Genomic DNA, 19,216 nt, shown 5'->3' on the forward strand with positions numbered 1-19,216 from the left:
CAAAGGTAGTACATTTTACAGAGATACTAAAGCACAATAATTCATCCTGGTAATTGATTACTGTGTGCATACAATCAAATTTCATTCAAACTCACACCGCAACCAATATTTTCGAACATAACTTGACAACCTCTATCACAAAAAAGGAGACACTTCTTATAGAAAACTGAAGGCCTTTTAACCTTCCTGATTTTATTATCCGGTTGATTGTTCTTCGAAAAAGAGATTCATTTCTGCTGCATTATATTCTGTGTGGTCAGCCGACAAACTGTACTGTGGTGCAGAGGGAACACACGGAGCAAGAAGCGCCTGTGACAGCAGGGGTGGTGGGGAAGATTTTAAATCCGCCCGCGTGCTGTTTCGAATCACCGTCTCCTCCGGCATTCACTGCCCGATGGGGATGGATGTAGGTTCCACCTCCAAAGGCGCCTCCTTTTTCGACGCCTTTTGGCTTTTTGATGCCTTTCTAGGACTAGGACCAGTTTGAACTGTTCGTTCCCCCTCCTCCCCGTGCGCGCTGCTGCAGGTTTCGTCGATCCCACCTGCCTCCTGGCTTACTCCGTGATTGCCGGTGAGTTCTTCTTCCCCCTTTTTCTTCCAAGGACGTTTTGGATCTTGGTGGCGGAATGCGGCTGTAGTGCTGTGTGCTCCAGGCCTCCAGCTCCTGGTTCCTGGGGATGGATTCTTCCATGGTTAGCGCCTGCAAATTTGATTGGCATTGTGTTCGTCGGCCGTTTCTCCCAAAGTATTTCAGATTTCTTTTCATCTAACATTCATTTCATCCCGTCCCTCTTCCTGGTGCCGTTTTTCGTTCTTCCTCTAGGAAACTGATTATTGATTCCACCTTCCCTTTCTTGATTGAGGAATAAACTGTATACGACATCATTTTTCCTCTTTTGCATCAAATCCTTCCCAAAAAAACTGGTGGCTACCAGCTTAGGTTTCACGGTTTGCGCATAGCATTTTTTTCATGATGGTTCGTTCTGATTTTTTATTTACCACGCATACCCATCACCATCAGTATATTTACTTCCTGTTCTAGATATGCAGTCCTTCCCAAGTCGCAGCTTGAGCATGCTGCTTCGGAAGCTGAAATTGTGTTCACTGCTTTATACCGATCTTTTATGTTTTTAAGATGTATCGACAATGTGTGTTTGTAATTTGCACCTATCTTAAACTGTGAACGCATTAAAATTGTTTGTAATGAACATACCACAGTTCTTTTCCTGGATGCTGATGTCTTTTAATATTTACTGGTTTGCTCTCTGTTAGACAAGTCGGCGTCTTTCCAGACTGGAGATGGGGACTATGGTTGGAGGGTGTGTTGGCCCAAGTGAGCTTCACTTGAGGAAGGAACTTACTGCTTTGCAAAAGGCGCGCTGCTTGCAGGACCCTGATACTTGCTCGACATGGAGATCACCTTTGAGTTCTAGGTCACTGGTGGCAACTTCAAGGATTACATACAACGGTGGGATTTCTAGTAATTTAGCGCCAAAGCTCAATGAGTCACCTTGTGCACCTGCAAACACAGAAAAGAAACGAAGAAAGGTTTATCTCTACAATTGGAGGCAAAATTCTTGTAAATCTAGTGAAAGTGGAATGAAGATAGATGAGGATGTTAAGCAACCATCTGGTGAGCTAAGCCTGGACAGTCCATGCAAATCTAATGGGGTAAACTCCAAAGGTGATGCATATCTGGGTCCTCCAGCCAGCATCTACAATGTTCAGAGTTCAACATCATCTACTCCTGTCAAAAGAATAGCTAGAAGGAGAAAGGGTGTTTTGTCCATAAAAGGTGCAGTCAGAAACCAAGCTGTCTCGAAGTTGTCAGATCTTCAGGTAAATTCCGGTGAGCAATCTGAGGATACTGAGAACTGCAACTCAGAGACTCTGGAGATATTTCAAAGGAGCTACTTCTCTCGCCCTACATCTCCGCTATTTGCTGCATGTGGATGTGTCAGCTCTTCAAATCCGTCAAAACTACTGAAAATAGGTAGAAGAGAGGGATCTTCCTTTTCTTGCACACCTGTTTCTACTAGCTCCTATTACAGGCACGTAAGAAGGAACACCAGCACTGTTGGTTCTTGGGATGCTAGGACTGCTACTTCTTTTGATGGTGATGAGTCTAACCAATCAGCAGTTCTGAGAAGTCAGAGGTCGCATGTCCCTTGCTATGCATCAAAGAGGAGAAAACATCGAGGATCTGAAGGAAGTAATTATTCTCCTTCACTATCTGCTATACTTCGAAGAAAAGGTAGCAGCCTAATATGTGGGAGTCAGACAATGCATAAGAAGAAGAGATCATTTGGTTCAATGAAATGGGCACATTCGAAAAAGTCTGCTCAGGGAATGCCACTTTTGGGTAATAGCTGTGATTTTGGTTCTTCATCATTGGATTCATCAAGTGATGAACTCTCAAGCAATATAGGGGAGCTTGATATGGAAGCTTCAAGCCGGTTAGATGGGAAAAGATGGTCAAGCTGTAAAAGCCAGGATGGGATGGATCTATCTGTTCGTAGTGCTCATCTGGCCGAGTCAGACCCGAGAAGCTTGAGCCAAAAATATAGACCAAGGACATTCCCTGAAATTGTTGGTCAAAACATTGCAGCCCAATCACTTAGTAATGCTATAACAAGGGAAAGGATAGCTCCTGCCTATCTTTTTCAAGGTCCTCGTGGAACCGGAAAAACATCTACTGCAAGGATATTTTCAGCAGCTCTAAATTGCCTTACTACTGGAGATAACAAACCCTGTGGGGTATGTAATCAGTGCACTGACTTCTTCAGTGGAAAAGGTACCAATCTAAAAGAAGTTGACGCAAGTAACAGAAAGAGTATAAGCATAATTAAGCACTTACTGGAAAATTTGCTGCCATCTGCACCTTTGTCCCGGTATAAGGTGTTTGTTGTTGATGAATGCCACATGATACCTTCCAAATTGTGGTCAGCATTTATGAAGTTTCTTGATGAACCATTTCCTCGTGTTGTGTTCATATTTATTACAATTGACCCTGACAACCTACCTCGAGCAGTTGTATCACGTTGCCAGAAGTATGTGTTCTCTAAGATAAAAGATATTGACACTGTGTGCCGCTTGAGGAAAATTTGTGTCAAGGAAAATCTTGATGTCGAGCTGGCAGCTTTGGATTTGATAGCTCTGAATTCAGATGGCTCGCTACGAGATGCAGAAACAATGTTAGATCAACTGAGTTTGTTAGGGAAAAAGATAACTCCTTCACTTGTCAACGATCTGGTAAATTTCTTGCTATGATCAATTAATTCTTTTAATGACAAATATTGCTTTGCATTGAAAGTTGTTGTCCGATCTTTATTGCATTTTTTCCTTCAATCTCTGACTTAGTTGACTATTTATGTATTTTATATCCATGGATTCTGGTTTCCCCAGTAAATTCAGCACGTTTTGGTGCTCTTTTTTTTTCTTCCAAAAATCATGTACGTGCACATAAAGTGAAGTAAGCCTGTAAAAATTCAGTGTCAAAGTTATCCTAGATGTTATAAGAAAGAAAAATAGATAAGTACTCAATCTGAGGTTAATATTGTCACTGACCATATATTTGTGCCTTTGTCATCTTAACCATGTCTCTCAATGAAAACATGTGCTTCTGAAATTGTACACGGTAAAACTAAGACGTGATGCTAAGTCGTCCTTTGGGGGAGTTGAAATGCTGTTCAGTTTCTGCATGACTGCACAAGTAACGGGCACGTGACATGCTAAATTTCTTTGTTTCTTTATTTTAGAATGACTTTTGAGCGAGATATCAGTTATTATATCCAGATAATGACTGCAAATTTCATTTTAAAGGTTGGTGTTGTCTCGGAAGAGGAATTGCTTGATCTTCTGGAGATAGCTATGTCAGGAGACACGGCTGAGACAGTGAAAAGATCCGGAGAGCTGATGGATTCTGGCACTGATCCAATGGCATTAATGTCTCAGTTAGCTGGGCTCATCATGGACATCATTGCTGGCACCTACAAATTGGCTGATGTTGCTTGTTGTAATAGCTCAGCAGTTGGTGGTCGAAGTTGTGAGTACACTCAACCATACCTTATTGTTCTGTTGGTGTTTTAAGCTCATTCATTCTTTCTTTCTTCCTCTCCATCTTTATCTTTTCTCATCATACACATCATTGCTTCCATGCTTTATTTCGTATCACAAAAATTACTTTCGTATTAGGCTATGAGCAGTCATACTAGGTGATTGATGGAAGTAATTTCAAAACATTTTGTTTAGACTAACAAAATTTACTCTTGGTTCATTCATCAGTATCACAAAATCACATAAGTGTGTTTTAGTATTTTTCATGTAGTCATGCAGCATGCCTGTGAAGCAGGCAAAGTCACTGACAAATTGCACATTTGAAGGCAGCCTTTGCCTTGTTTTTTAAGCAATGAGCCAATGAGGCTGATTTGAACCTTGCCCTTCATTAGTCTACATGGTCTATCTGCTAACGACTTTGTTTATGCTCTGTAGTAACTGAAGCAGAGTTAGAAAGATTACAACAAGCATTGAAGATTCTTTTTGATGCTGAAAAGCAGATAAGGCTTTCAAGTGAGCGTCCCGCATGGTTTACTGCTGCTCTACTACAACTTGGATGTGGTCATAGTTCAGATATGAACCAACAAAAAAGCAGTACTCAAGAACACCATAAAGTAGCCAATGATGCTATGTCTGAGATAGCAAGAGAATCATCCAGCAGAATTGTTTCTCATTCATTATCTGCCTTTGGCATTTCTAAGAGAACACTTGACGCCAAAACAATTAGTGTGCACTCGAGTCCTCAGGTCCTTGCCTCACATTCATCTCGGTTGAGACTCAATGACAACTTGGTTTATGGAGAGTGTAGATCTGTTGACAGAATTCCACTCAATTCTAATCAACTGTATGACAGCTGTTCCCAGCAAAGGGCTCTGGTAAATGGAATCTCAGATAACCTTGCCCAGGTTTGGATAAGATGCATTGAGAACTGCCACTCGAAGACATTACAGCAGCTACTTCTTGACCATGGGAAACTAGTATCAATCAGGCAATTTGAGGGTAAGCATGTCTTGTGTTTTTCTTGCTATCAACATGGTATATCTTTAAGTGGATTACTTATCATTTATCACTTGTTGTCACTAAGATGCTAATACTTCTTTCACTGAAAGCAAAATACATGGTCCTCATTGATTAGTCCTTTTTGTTTGTTTTTTAATACACTTAAGATTTCAACTTCAGACGTGATTCAAGTCTGACAGAAGTATGTCAGTGGTATCCACATAGGTTGAAGTAAATGCATGTCTCAAAGTTGAAATTGAATTAAATTCTCCATATGGCCCAGTATTTTAAATGAATGGCTACCTATTCTGTGTTATTGAGTTATAATCTTCATTTTCATATTTGTCAGGCCATGCGATTGCTTTCATTGCATTTGAGGACTGTGGTATAAAATCTAGAGCTCAAAGATTTTTGAGTAGCATTACCAATTCAATTGAGACAGTACTGAAATGCAATGTGGAAGTCAAAATTGGTCCACTAGCAGAATTGATGGACGGAGAAATAACATTAGAGGCTGGTCCTAATGTAAGAAGATACGAGTCTGACGTCTTGAGTTGCTCATCAAACAGTGACCGACTAAAGGGAACTTTGGATTCAAGGAGAAGCTTTGATCATCCTGATGAAGTAAAGAAAGATCTGGAGACGTACAAAAATACTGCATCTTCTGATGAAAGGTTGCGTTCGGAAGTTCCCATCCAGACTTCAAAAGAATCAACAAATGATGATCAACGACTAGAAAGTGCATGGCTCCAGGTTTCTGAAAAGCACACACCAGGTCTGATAAATCAGGAAAGACACGATCAACATCAGGTTCTGTCTCAATTTGTTGGCAACCAATACCAAAGGAAGTCCTCAATGTCCCTAGTTGTGCCCTCAAGCCATGCAGATGAGGATCTTGCTCATGAGATCGAAGCTCTGAAGATAGTTGACAGTTATGGTTCTCAGAAGCACCAGAGTGGAAGAAGTGAAAATGGCTTTGCCATTTCACCAAGCAGAATGCACAAAAAGGATGACATGGTTGATTGTGACAAAGAGAGCGTGTAAGTCCTAATCCTAACCTATGTGTTTTGATTACATGCTCTCATTTGAGCCTTTATCCTAACCTTCAAATTTTAAAATACATATATAATCATTCAATACAGCTAGGACACTGATTAACATGCAAATTTGTCATTCTAGTCAAATTAATTGGAGACAACTTGATTTGTTGTTATGACATGGTGCATCTGATTGTTGAAACTGAGCCATACTAATCTTTAGAATTTATGACATGTCCTCGACACATTACATTGATTCTGTTTGCAGTTCTGTATGGCCTCTGAAATTCACCATGCTTACCATGTCTAATTCACAGATGCTCTGAGCTTGGAAAATGGGGATGCCATGGCCTTTTCCCTTGTTGGAAAACTGAAAAACCAAAGGGAGTAAAGGTAAATCTCAAATGCTCTTATCTCTTGCAGTGGCATCAAACATCAGGCATGCAACCTGACACCTGTGTGTACTGCAGACGAAGAGGCAGATGCGGGTGAAATCTTCTTAGTCTGGCAGAGCTGTTTAACATGCCGATGATGATGTAGCAAACCCTGGGAGTAAAATGTGATTGAAATGGTTCTTGTTTTGCACAATAACACGTTGTTGTTTCAGAACACAAGGACACTTGAAACTACTACCAGATTCATTTCAGTATCCTACTTCCAGCCTTGAAATTCAACTCTGATGGCCGCATATTTTAGGCCTTCATGGGGCAGGATTTTGGATTTTTGTGCAATAACCATCTATGACAGCTTCAGGGACAGAGGACAATTTCTCCAGCATTCAGCTGCACATGTAGTCTTGATTTTGTATTTATATGTGGTCCTAGCAAAGTTATTATGTGTTCCTTGTTATCATAGGAAAAAAAGAAATAGAATATATCTTGTCCTGACATTTGGATTATAATGTTTTTACTTTGTAGACAATGTCAAACGAGGAACATCACATGAATGAAACTGATGGATATAGATTTAAGTTACCGAATCTGTCTGCTCTTCTGTACAAATGAATAAATGATCTTGTGTTCGTGTTACCTGATATGCTTCATTTTTGTGGGTGTTTTGCTCCAAGTTTCTTTCTTTTTATTCAGTTCTGACAAATCTGACCCTATCCGATGATATGCTTAGCGCTTAGTGTTCAACAACCTAGAGGTACCGCCGTGCGCGCGCACGGGCCAGTGCCTTATGTCCTCTTGTGGCTGCAGACTACGGACTACTTCACGCCCCCATCCATGAATATCACGCAGGCGGGCAAGTCTCATCTCCTCTGGTGCGGACTGCTTCACAGCCCCACGGTCGTCTTCCTCGGTTCTTCCGTCTTTCTCCACCTCCTCGCCTCTCTCTCCCCTCAAATCCATGGCGACCAAAGATCCAAGGCCTCCTACTGGTGGCCCCGAGCCATCCTCTGACGACAAGTCAAGTGGATCCGACGACCCGTGAGGTTTCGAAGGAGACGTTTGGATGGGGATAGGGAGTGAGACAGGGATAAGATGTTCCCTTCGTATCAACCGATCAAAACTTATCAACCAGCGAACAGGCTAATTGTATTCTAACCCTCTATTCTTTATATTTCATTTAATCCAAGCTTTTTCATTCATTTCTCTTTTTCTATCCCACCCCTATATCTCAGTGTCCAAACAGCACCTTAGGGATTTGACTTGTGGGCCCCACGTGTCTAGACCTTTCCATCTAGGCAAAAAAATTTTATCAAGAACCAAACCAAAAAATATTGAAGCCGAATTTTTTGGTACCCTGTTCAATTCATAATTCTCAGGATCTTTATCTAGGTAAACCGAATTTACCGAACTATATAAAGTATGCTTAGTGTGAGTATTGTTATATTATTGATTATACTATTCTACACTATTATATTATGTGTTTGTGGTACTCTATTCTTATAGTCTTATGGACTTTTAAATGTATCTAATTGGCACTATTATTCTCTATAAATTCATCAGATCAAAATTATATCAAAATTGGCTTTTGAATCTGCTATTACATGACTATGTGATCAGTTCGGTATTTTTCGGTAAATACCAAAACCGAACCGAAAATACCGAAACCGAATTTCCTTAGTACTGATTTTTTAGATGAACCGATGGGTATTTGTTTTCCAAGGAACCGAATTTCTGTGGGAACCGAAGTATGAAACCGATACCGAATGCCCAGACCTACACGTGTCATAGTTTCATCCTATTGTCAGTAATCTCAAACCAAACACTGGACATGGATGCATCTATGAATTGCATGATACGAAAAGGACAAGTTTGACTTCATGTGCCATATTTATTTTGTAACATGCGCTTTAATATAAAGCTGCCTCTACAAATACTTTTCAAACGAGTCGCTCTTATAAATTTATTTATAGGGACGACCGATGTTATCAGCTGCCCCTACAAATGACCCTATTTGTAGGGGTGGAATCCGATTTGTAGGGACGGCTCTATATTAAGCCGTCCCTACAAATAGACGTCAAATAGTAAAAATTTAGTGCTAAAATTTGATTTTTTAAGGGGTTTCGGATGGAGAAATGACCAAAATAAAAGTTGTAGATCTTGAAAAATTATAGAACTTTACTGTTTACAACTTTTTCATTTAAAATTATTTATTGTTTAAAAATGTTATTAGAAATTTAATTTTTAAATTATTGAAGAACTCTTATTTCTCTTTTTAATCTATAGCTAAAACTTGTAATTAGTCTTTGTCCCTCGTACTAACTTTAAATTTTATGATTTTTTTTCTAAGATTTTCTAAAATCATGCTCTATCAATGTATTATGTTCTTACAACTATTATTTTGATCATCTTTTCATGTGACTGTGTTTTATTTTTTTGAAATTTGAATTTCAAAAAATGATAACTTCAAACGTCGTTTTGAAATATCAAATGATTTCAGCTGAAAAAATCATGAACATAAAAGTTATAGAACTGATTAAGATCTATAACTTTTATTTTGGTCATTTCTTCACCCAATAAAGTGGTAGTAACATTGTTCATAAATTTTACATATCCATCTTATAGTTATAGAATTGATTAAGATCTACAACTTTTTTATTTGAAATTATCTTGTTAAGAAAAACTATGGTTGAATTTCTCGAGTTTAAAATTTGAATTTTTTAACGACCACAGATGGACAAACAACAAAAAGAAAAGTTATAGACCTAAAAAATTTATGCAACTTTGTAGTTTACAACTTTTTGATTTAAAATCATCTTGTCAAGAAAAACTACGTTTGGATTTCTAAATTTTGAAATTCAAAATTTTGAAATTCAAAATTTTTAAATGACCTCGGATGGACAAATAGCAAAAACAAAAGTTATAGATCTTAAAAAGTTATACAACTTTGTAGTTGACAACTTTTTGATTTGAATTCGTTTAAAGTCTCAAACACTCAATTTAAATTCAGTTGAGGATAATATGGGGAGAAAAAAAATCCAATACAGACACAAGTGAGTGTGAGGTGTAGTGGTTAGAGGAGTATCGCGCGAGGGAAGGTCGCGGATTTGAATCCCACCGGCTGCGAAGTGCGCACGAAAAATGCCGCGACTTACGACGAAGTGGGTGGGTGGATGACTGTTGGGGCCTCCTTGGATTTAAAAAGTTTTTTTTTGCTATTTTGTTTGGTATTTTTTAGGTCCGGATTCGTTATTTCTGGAACATGAGCCGCCCCACAAATGGCTAACCTCCCCTACAAATCATAGATTTGTAGCAACGGACCATAAGGGCTGCTAACAAAACCGTCTCTACAAATGCTTATGAGCTGCCCATACAAATCCAGGCTGTAGTAGCGTAAGATAAGAAGAAAGAGATGAACATGCATGTAAAATTTGAAAAACATTTGGTCAAAGGCGGTTAGATTTAGAGCTGTCTCCTAGAGATAAGGCCATTAATTTGTAGCGGCAGTTGAAATAAAATACCAGCCGTCTCTACAATTGTATTTGTAAAGACAACTCGTGTCGGAAACTATCTTTTGAGATGGTTATATATTAAGTCATGTCTATTGATACAAAGAAGACGTCTCTGCAAATGGTTTTTTAAGCAGTGGATTATAATCCTCTAGAATATCAAATGAATATTTGTCTCGGTCAGGATATTAACGGAGCTAAAAACATTTAGTGGGTAAGCTAAACAATAGTGTTTAATGGCGCTAAAATGTTTTTAGCTGCAACAGTAGGATATTAGTAATATCGTTGCGGTAGATCCTGGAAAAAGTACAATGAAGCTAACGGGGACTATTTAGAACCATGGATCATATACAATATATTTATCTATGTGCTGCTGAGGCTTACTACTTTTTCTATAAGACTGACTCCAACAACGTAACCCATATCTGAGATCTATTTCACTGTTTGGGTAATATACAGTAAAAAAGGTTACGTCTCCGTAGCTTCACTCTCCAACAGAGGAGCCCCAAATCCCTGCATCCGCAAATATCAAGCTCCCACTTCACTACAGCTGCTACCTCCTCTTGATTCCTCTGCTCGCCCCCATCCCACTCCTCGGCCTCCACCATTCGGCGGCCTCCACCGGCTGCGACGCCGCCACAGCCGGAACGCCGCACCTGCGCCCTCCACTGGCCACGCGGCGCGGCCCCGCAAGGCGCCGCTAAAACGTACCTCGGCAACGCCGCCGGGCCGCTCGCGGCCCCTCAGCAGCACCGGTCCGCCTCCGCTTGTCTCGGTCGCGGTCGCGCGGCCCCGCAACAGCGGTGCCTTCACCCTCGCACGCTCCTGCAGCGGCGCCGCAGCAACGTCGCTGGGGCGCGACGTGGCCCCGCAGCTGCGGCCGTCCACGTCCGGCCATCTTGGTCGCGCCGGCGCGGCCCCGCGGCACCGGTGCTTCGTCCTCGCGCGCTCCTGCTTGGTCCCGTGCACGTTAGCTGCCAAAGGAGATGCAGAGCTTGGTCCCGTGCTTGTCTGGGCTGGCACACGGCGACTGCATCACGAGGCACCTGCAGCGGCACTACGGCTGCGTCACCAGTGCCCTGCGTGCGCCACGAGGACGAGCAACAGGGGCAATGGAGATGGAAGAGCAATAGCAGGTTCAGTCATGGTGGCCTCGGCGAGCTCTGCGTCGTGGTGGCCTCGTCCGCCGACGCCGCGCGCGAGGTCATGCGGATCCCCGGCGCGGACGCCAGACGAGCGCACGCGGCGCCCGAGCGCGGGCGAGCGGGGTTGGCGCGGGCGCGGCGGCGCTGCCGCCGTTGGCGAGCTGTGCCGACGCGAGCGAGCGCGGACGAGATTTGCGTCCGAGGAGAGAGGGCATGCTTTTTTGCGTATCGCTTCGGTCGATAGCTAAAATGGGTCGTCTGTCTGGGTCAGCCGTTGGAGGCTGTTTTCGGTAGGCAAAGCAACTGTGCGTAACGTATTTTGGGTTTGCGTCCTCTCATTGGAGACCGTCTAAGTAGCTTACTACAAGTGGCACGTGCACCATAATTTTCAAAACCTAGTAGCTACTAAGTAGAGAGTCGCACGCAAAACGGTACATGCATGCTGTGGCGGCAGAACATATCCACATTACGTTTCGTGCTCGACTCGGACCAAGTCTTGATTATTCATTTCGCAACTTGTACATATTTTGGCTGAGCCGACAGACTCTCATCTTCAATTATACCCATTTTATTGTACAATTTGACACATTGTTATATATGCAAAATAAACATTTGCAACTATATATTTTTCACCAGAAAAATAGTTTATATATTATTCCTTCATACACATAACCTTTTTAAAAAACCATTAAGATACGTAGTGTTTGGTGGGATATCCTACATTGAATTGGTGTTTGGTTATGTGACAGGGTTAGAGATGTTCCACTAGAGAATATACCAAAGATGTGGGATGACTACCCAAAAATAACAGATAAAGTCAGTTTAAGTGGGACAAACATCACTTAGGGCACGCACGGGTTGAGGGTGGCGAGCCAAGCCCAGCAGCTGCTGTTAGGTTGATCTCCACCAATTGGCCCAACGATCAATTGGGCACTTAATCCACGCCCTGATCGGGGGCGTTCAGTCTTTCTATTGGCTGATGGGCCCCATCGCGTAGCACCATAAAAAGACGGTGGGGCTGGGGCACATGATAAGAGGTTCACTGTAGCCGTCAGCGCCCCACCGTGATGTCCTAACCCCAATCCGATCTAGAAGGGGAAGCTATAAGCGACGGGAAGCGTCATCGCCTTCGCCGCCACCACTAGCACCGCGCCCGCACTGCTGGTACCTACGATGACCTAGCGGGCGCGTCTCTGCTTCCCCTACTACTACGAGTCTAGTGGCCATGTCGTGGTGGCACCGTGGCCACGCATGGTGAAGTACATCACCAAGTCTCCCATTAAGCTAAGTTTTATCCACTGATCTACGCCTAGAAGTGCTTTCTGTATTATCAACGGTACCAGAGCCATGGTTGCTAGTTTGTAGATCTAGTTTGAGGTAGCAGCAATTAGAAGGAGGTGAGAGATCCGATTCAGATCTAAGCAAAAGGGTTTGATGCGAACCCTAACCCTAATCGGGGTGAAGAAAAGAACAACAAAGGGGGTCTCAGTTTCGAGAACAACTCGAACCCTAACCCTAACCCACGAAGACAGATGGGGAAGATGAACAGTAGGGCTAACCCTAACCCTAACACTAACCCTAACCCTAAATCGGACCAGCTCTGAGAAGAAAAGAAAGAAGATCAAAACAGAGAAGATCAAGGGGAAAGGGGAAGGGCTAGGGAGGCGACTTACCTCGCCGGCCTCCACTCACTGGATCACCCTGGGAAGGGCCTTCACGCCGGTGTACTGTGGTCGTGCTAGGGCGCCGTGGCTAGGCCGCTTGACGGCGGCGCGCTCACCCTCTAGGGAGCACACGCGCCGCCGATGGGGCCAGCGATGGTGCCACCATCCCTCCGCCGTGGGCTCGCTCAGGTGGCTCTCTGTGCTCACTCACTCAGTGTTGAGCCGCTCAGAGAGCGAATGGGGAGAAAGGAGTGAGTTAGGGTTCGGGGAGTGGAGCTGTGCAGAGTCAAGGGCACCGTCGCCCAGACCGCTCGATGGCGGCGCGCTCAGCCTCAGGCGAGCGAGCTCATCGGCGAGGGGACCGGCGGTGGCGCCACTCTGCTGTGCCTCTCGCCTCTCCGCCGCGGCGCTGAGGAAGGAAGAGAGAAAGCAAAGTGATGAATGGACCTAGGGTTTCTACGGGAGTGGCTGTGGCGGGGTTTTTACTCGGGCGAGAAGCGCGGACGATAGTCGGATGTAGATCTACAGCCGGCAGCACTTAGGTTTGATTCAGCCCAGGTGGGAGAGTGATTTCCTGACCCAGGCCTAGGTTGCGGCCAGGGCGCGGGGACGACGTGGCGCGCGCGGCTGGTTGGGCCGACTTTCGCCGCTGAGCCATGACAACGCACAGCGCGCGAGTGTTTTCAGCCCAAATGCACAGTGACGATTTTTGTTTTGTTTTATTATTTTCAAAAGCAAAATTTTGAAGATTTTTTTGTCTAGTTTGATTCTCTGTCAAAATTTGAACCAACAGGATAATTTTTTCGGAGAGTAGATGAGTAAAGTAAAATGCTTCTGAAAAGTAGATAAAGATTTTTCTCATGTTTCCGCTGCAAAGTTTAATGTTTATTATCTTCTAATTAAATTTGAACCAACGGAAGAATTTAATTAGAAGAGCAGTTATATTTAGTAAATTACGATTATATTGATCCTCTAATTAAATTGGAACCAACAGAAAAATTTAATTAGAGGAGTAGTCCGTTTTTTGTTTAAGTAAGATTATGGTATTGTCATTTTCTGACCAACGTTGATGATAAAAATATTATAATGAATTTAAGTTTGAAGTTTAAATCTGTGATAAATTTTACACCAACGTGGTCAATTTTTTGGAGAGTAGATAAGGACCAAGAAATGCTCCTGAACTAAAAGAATGTATTTCATTATCAAGTTTCTGCTGCAATGATGTTGATTATCTTCCAATTAAATTCGAACCAACGAAAAAATTTAATTTTGAAGAGTAGTTATATGGATTTCAAGTTAATTTATGAGTTTTATGCATTAATTCTATTTTCTACCCAACGGTGATATAGAATTGATGCAGAAGCATATTGTATGTTTTATTTTCACCGACGAGATCACTCGACTGCATGCCAACGGGCTACAATGCTGGGGTATGTGAATGGAAAGGCTTGAGTCAAGCTAGTTCAGGATATTTTTTTGTTAGTTTACTAATTTTCTGATTAAATTGGAACCAACGGGAAGATTTAATTGGAAAATGAAGTATAAGTGAATGTTTTAGTCGTCGTGACTAAGTTTTTGTATCGATGTATCCCGCATGGGGAGAAGTTTTGGCATAGTACTTATGCTAGTCAATCCTGCATGACAGGAGAAGTTTTGTGATGATTCATATGTTTTGTATCCCGCATAGCGAGAGAAGTTTAGGTAGCTCTTATGCTGTCCTAGTATTGATCTTGGCATAATAGAAATGCATTGTCATGGTCAATACTAACCAAAAGGATAAGAAAAAATGCAAGCGTGACTTGTAAATGTACAACTAATGAAAGACCTCGTTGAGTTCTTGAAGTGAAATAAGAAAAATGGTGCTTCTAAACGGATCAAAAAATAACTTTGTTTACATGACATAATCATATGAATGAAGTAAGTTATAAGTGCCTCCTCGTTCACAGGTTTTCTGAATAGCTCTCAGAATTATGGCAGTAAAGTTTATGTCATATTTCGAGGGGGAGAATATTAAGATTAATTAAGAAAAAAATACTCTTCATTAAAAGTGAGATAAAGATCAATTTAGAAAGATACTTTTTATTAAGAATGAGATTAAGATTAATTAAAATGAAACCATTGGAGGAGTACAATGTCACAACAATAATACCCCTAAGCAGAGAAATAGATAAATTCCTGGACCGTTTAAAGTTCCGATAGAAAGATAGCGTAGTCAGCCTCAAAGATGTTAAGGTGGTGCTTAAAGCGCCATATGAAGTTTTTTAACAGATTAAACCCAAAATAAGATATTTAAAGATACACCATCTTTAGAAAAAAATGGGAAGATCTGGGGGAGCATGGTATGTAGAGGTATGTAGAGACCTAAGACTTGAAGAGAAGAGAGACTGTGTGTCCACTCCACTGACTTAGGAGCAATAAGTTTCTTAATACCTATTGATGTTGTATGACTAATACAACACCTGTTGTTGGCTCTTCGAAGAAGATGAATAATGTAAATAAGGATCTTGTTATATAGGAGCCTGCAGAATCTATTGCCTCTTGGCAATGAAGAGCAATAACAGCCCCATATGAAAGTGCCAGTAGCTAAGGCCCCAGAAGGTCTCAACGAATTAGTAAACCAGTTTTTCTGATGACTATGAAGTCTATGTTAGTAAAGAAATTCAAATGTAGGGTGATCCCACCTCACTTGAAGAAGCCATGAGAAACGTTTACTCGTTTAAATGGCAAGAAGCTATAAAAGTTGATATGAATTTGATGAATACCAATAATGTTTGGGACTTAGAAGTAATTCCTAATGGAGACAAAATAGTAGGCTGTTAATGGGTCTACAAGACAAAATATGACTCTAAAGGGAATGTAAAAACGATATAAAGCACGATTTGTAGCAATATGCTTTACACAAAGAGAAGAAAAGATTACAATGAGAGTTTTCTCTCTAGTCTCATGCAAGGATTCTTTTAGAATCATAATGGTGTTCATGGCGCATTATGATTTAGAAATACATCAGATGGATGTAAAGACGGCATTCCTCAACGGGGATTTATATGAAAACGTTTACATGGCATAACCCAAAAGGTTTTTGTCATGGAAGAAAAGAACATAAGGGATGCCACTTGTAGAAATTCATTTATGGGTTAAAAGTAAGTCTCTAGACCATAGTATTTGATGTCGATGAAATGATAAGAAAGTTTGGCTTTTAAAAAAAATAAGAAGGACAATAACGTTTATGCGAGGATCAAGAATGGAAAATTCATTTTCCACATCCTGTGAATAGATGACATTCTATTCATTAGTAGTGATGTTAATCTATCATTGGAGAAGAAGAAGTTTTGTCCTCAAATTTCAATGTGAATAATCTTGGTGAAGCATCGTTGGTTCTAGGAATCGAAATTCACCGAGATAGAAGAAAATGGGGTATTAGGACTATCGCAAAGGCATACTTAGAAAAGATTCTAAGCAAGAACTTACCCTAACGTAGTTGTATCTAGAATATTTTGGCAGAAGTCCAGTTCAGATATAGATCACTGGAATGGAGTTGAGAATGTCTTGCAATTTTGCAAAGTATTATAGGCCTCATGCTGAGTAAGAAAGAATAAGGACTCTTAAATAGTTGTGGGTAAAAATGTTAAGTCATGGCGAGATGTGTAGTGAAATCCACAATAGTTGCTAACACTCGCAGTTGGAGTATTATTGTGGAAAAACTCTAAAGAAATAGTTGTGGTGTCATCAGAGATGCATACCATAGTATAGCTTGACATGAGGCTTAAGGAACAGACAAAAAGAGGTTAAGAGAATTTGTACCCGGATTTAACAACGGTAGACAACAACAATAACCATTTAAAGTAAGTTAACTCCTAAGACAATAGGTCAAGTGTGCTGTCAAACACATTGACACTAAGTTATATGTTGTAAAGGAGAAAATTCAGAATCATTTTGAAAGCATTGAGCACATAAGTACCAAATAAGTACTTGCAGATCCGCTTACCAAAGGCTTACCACCTAGTGCGTTTGGAGAACACACAGTCGACATGGGCTTATGAGAAAGCCTATGATTTCTGGATAGTAAGGGCCTAGTTGTGTATCTGTTTGAAAACAGAGAGGTGCATCGTAGCTGTTAAATCTAATGGCAACTGATCGTGACGATGAAGCACGCTCTATGCAATGATCTGTGATAGAATGGAAAAAAGAAAAAGAAAGCTAAGTTTAAGTCATAAGGTGAGATCAAGAGGAAGAATGTTAGGTTGATCTCCACCAATTGACCCAATGACCAATTGAACCCTTAATCCGTGTCCTGATCGGGAGCACTCAGCCTTTCTACTGACTGATGGGCCCCCGTCGCGCAGCACCATAAAAGGACGGTGGGGCTGGGGCACACAATAAGAGGTTCACTGTAGCCGCCAGCGTCCCACCGTGATATCCTAACCCCAATCCGATCTAGAAGGGGAAGCTGTAAGCGACGGGAAGCGCCATCGTCTTCGCCGCCGCCAGTAGCACCGTGCCCGTATTACTGCTACCTATGACGATCTAGCAGGTGTGTCTCTGCTTCCCCTGCTACTACGACTCCGGTGGCCATGTCGCGGTGGCGTCGTGGCGGTGGCTGCGCATGGTGAAGTACATCACCAAGTCTCCCATTAAGCTAAGTTTTACCCACTGATCTATGTCTAGAAGTGCTTTCAATACTATCAGCTGCGTCTAGGACCAAGGGCAGCGGGGGCCGGGGGGCCGAGCTGGCAAGTGCGAGGCCAAGGGCGGTCTGAGCTCGCAGGTGCCGGTGGTGGTGGGGCCGAGCTCGGTTCTGTGAGCGGGTGTATGGAGAAGAAAAGGAGAGAAAAAATATTGACATATTGTCATAGTCCCATCCTATTTTTCAATGTCATCAAACCAAACACAGGATAGGGATGGTTCTATTTCTCTAGACAAAACCAGAAATGAAACCATCCCCTCCGTCATGAAAAAAATTAGATACGGGCCATCCTGACGCGAACCCCATACGGACCTGCGGCTGATCCAGGACACGTGGACTACGGTATGTACGTGGAGGAACAAAGACTTCGCATGGAGAGGCTATGGTCCGTGAAATCCGCATGGTCAATCAGGGTATATTTTCATCCACACATGGTGAATCAGCCCCAGGGCTGCACGATGTTTGTGTACAGACAGTCCTCACTTAATTTTTTTCCATCCGACAAAACAGATACAGGATCATTCTACTCCATCTTGTCTTCCCAGTTCCAACCAAACACTACCTGATATTTGTGCCACAGACGCTCCACTGGCAAAATGATATAGAACATCTCTAGTATAGCTTATAGTCTATTTATGATTAAATTAAACTGAAACTAGAAACTAAACGGTAATTTTTTTGCAGTTTTTTTATAAGGCTACTCTCTCTGTACATTCTACAAATTTTAAGACAAAATAAGAGAGAACATAAAAGACGTACGTGCCCTCATTTTATTTTATAATCAGACGATACCATCCACGTTATTAATGGTGATCGGTTGATAAATAGAAAGTATTTAAAGCAAAACTGATTTTTGTCTTCTAGAATCTTTTATATTTAAGGATAAATTTTGAATGCTAGAATCACTATATTACAGGATAGAGGGAGTTGCTAACTGTTTGGAACAGTCCTTAGAAAGTGTGGTTAAATAAACTGGTTTGATCAAGTTTCTGTTTGTATTCTTGGGTCCAAAGTTTAGTTGAATAAAGTTAAGAACTAAAATTTTAGATCATTTTAGCTCACTTGTGTGCTCTAAAGTTTTACGAGATGATCTAAACTTTAGATATCACTTTAGACCCCCTGATTGGATCCTTAAGAGATTAAATAGTCTGGCTAAACTTTAGATCATGAGATCCAAATAGAGCTTTGCACTAAAAACATTGTCAGCGAACCTCTGGAGTAAATAAATCTAGAAAAATGCAAGCACCGGGTTAATTCAAGGAGTTAACCCGGAACAAACAGGTTCCACCGCAATGAGCAACCTAACTATAACGTGATCAAAAGTTAATCAAAGAATGGCCAAGGTAAAATAAGATGAACAACACAACACAAGACACAATTTCTTTTGTGCTGCTCCAAGCAACTCCGCAGCTTAATTTTCAGGGTTTTCATCTTATTGTCTTATTTGTCGTACAAAAGCAACAAACATGTGTGGAGATATCCATATTCAAGGCGTGCGTGCGACCTCAGAAACATGCATGCACACAGGTCACTAAGTACACGACACACGGCACGGACAATCGACCAACAACTGTTTGGTCGTGTGCACTCCAAATCAAAACTACAAACATGCATGACGTAAGTAACAAATGACGATGACCCACACGGCACAAGCCACAATTAATGGAAGGTTAATTATGTGACAATTAAAACACGCCATGCATAGAGTACGTAGCTATGCTCCACGGGCAGCA

General features: G+C 41.6%; 1 protein-coding gene across 3 annotated transcripts; it reads left to right on the forward strand.

Annotated features, from left to right (window-relative positions):
• Positions 1-483: 483 nt before the first annotated feature.
• Positions 484-7,540, forward strand: LOC136504890 (protein STICHEL-like). 3 transcript variants are annotated; one of them, XM_066499927.1, is made up of 7 exons: positions 484-571; positions 1,273-3,252; positions 3,823-4,045; positions 4,492-5,055; positions 5,405-6,095; positions 6,410-6,485; positions 6,563-7,540. In XM_066499927.1, the coding sequence occupies exons 2-7, from the start codon at positions 1,300-1,302 to the stop codon at positions 6,593-6,595; spliced, it is 3,540 nt and encodes a 1,179-aa protein (XP_066356024.1). In that variant the 5' UTR covers positions 484-571; positions 1,273-1,299; the 3' UTR covers positions 6,596-7,540. The 3 variants fall into 3 exon arrangements, with proteins under 3 accessions (XP_066356024.1, XP_066356023.1, XP_066356025.1); XM_066499926.1 differs by lacking the exon at positions 484-571 and adding an exon at positions 577-692; XM_066499928.1 differs by lacking the exon at positions 484-571 and adding an exon at positions 637-745.
• Positions 7,541-19,216: the final 11,676 nt, after the last annotated feature.

Source organism: Miscanthus floridulus, chromosome 14 (genome assembly GCF_019320115.1).
Source record: "Miscanthus floridulus cultivar M001 chromosome 14, ASM1932011v1, whole genome shotgun sequence".
Taxonomy (NCBI): Eukaryota; Viridiplantae; Streptophyta; class Magnoliopsida; order Poales; family Poaceae; genus Miscanthus; species Miscanthus floridulus.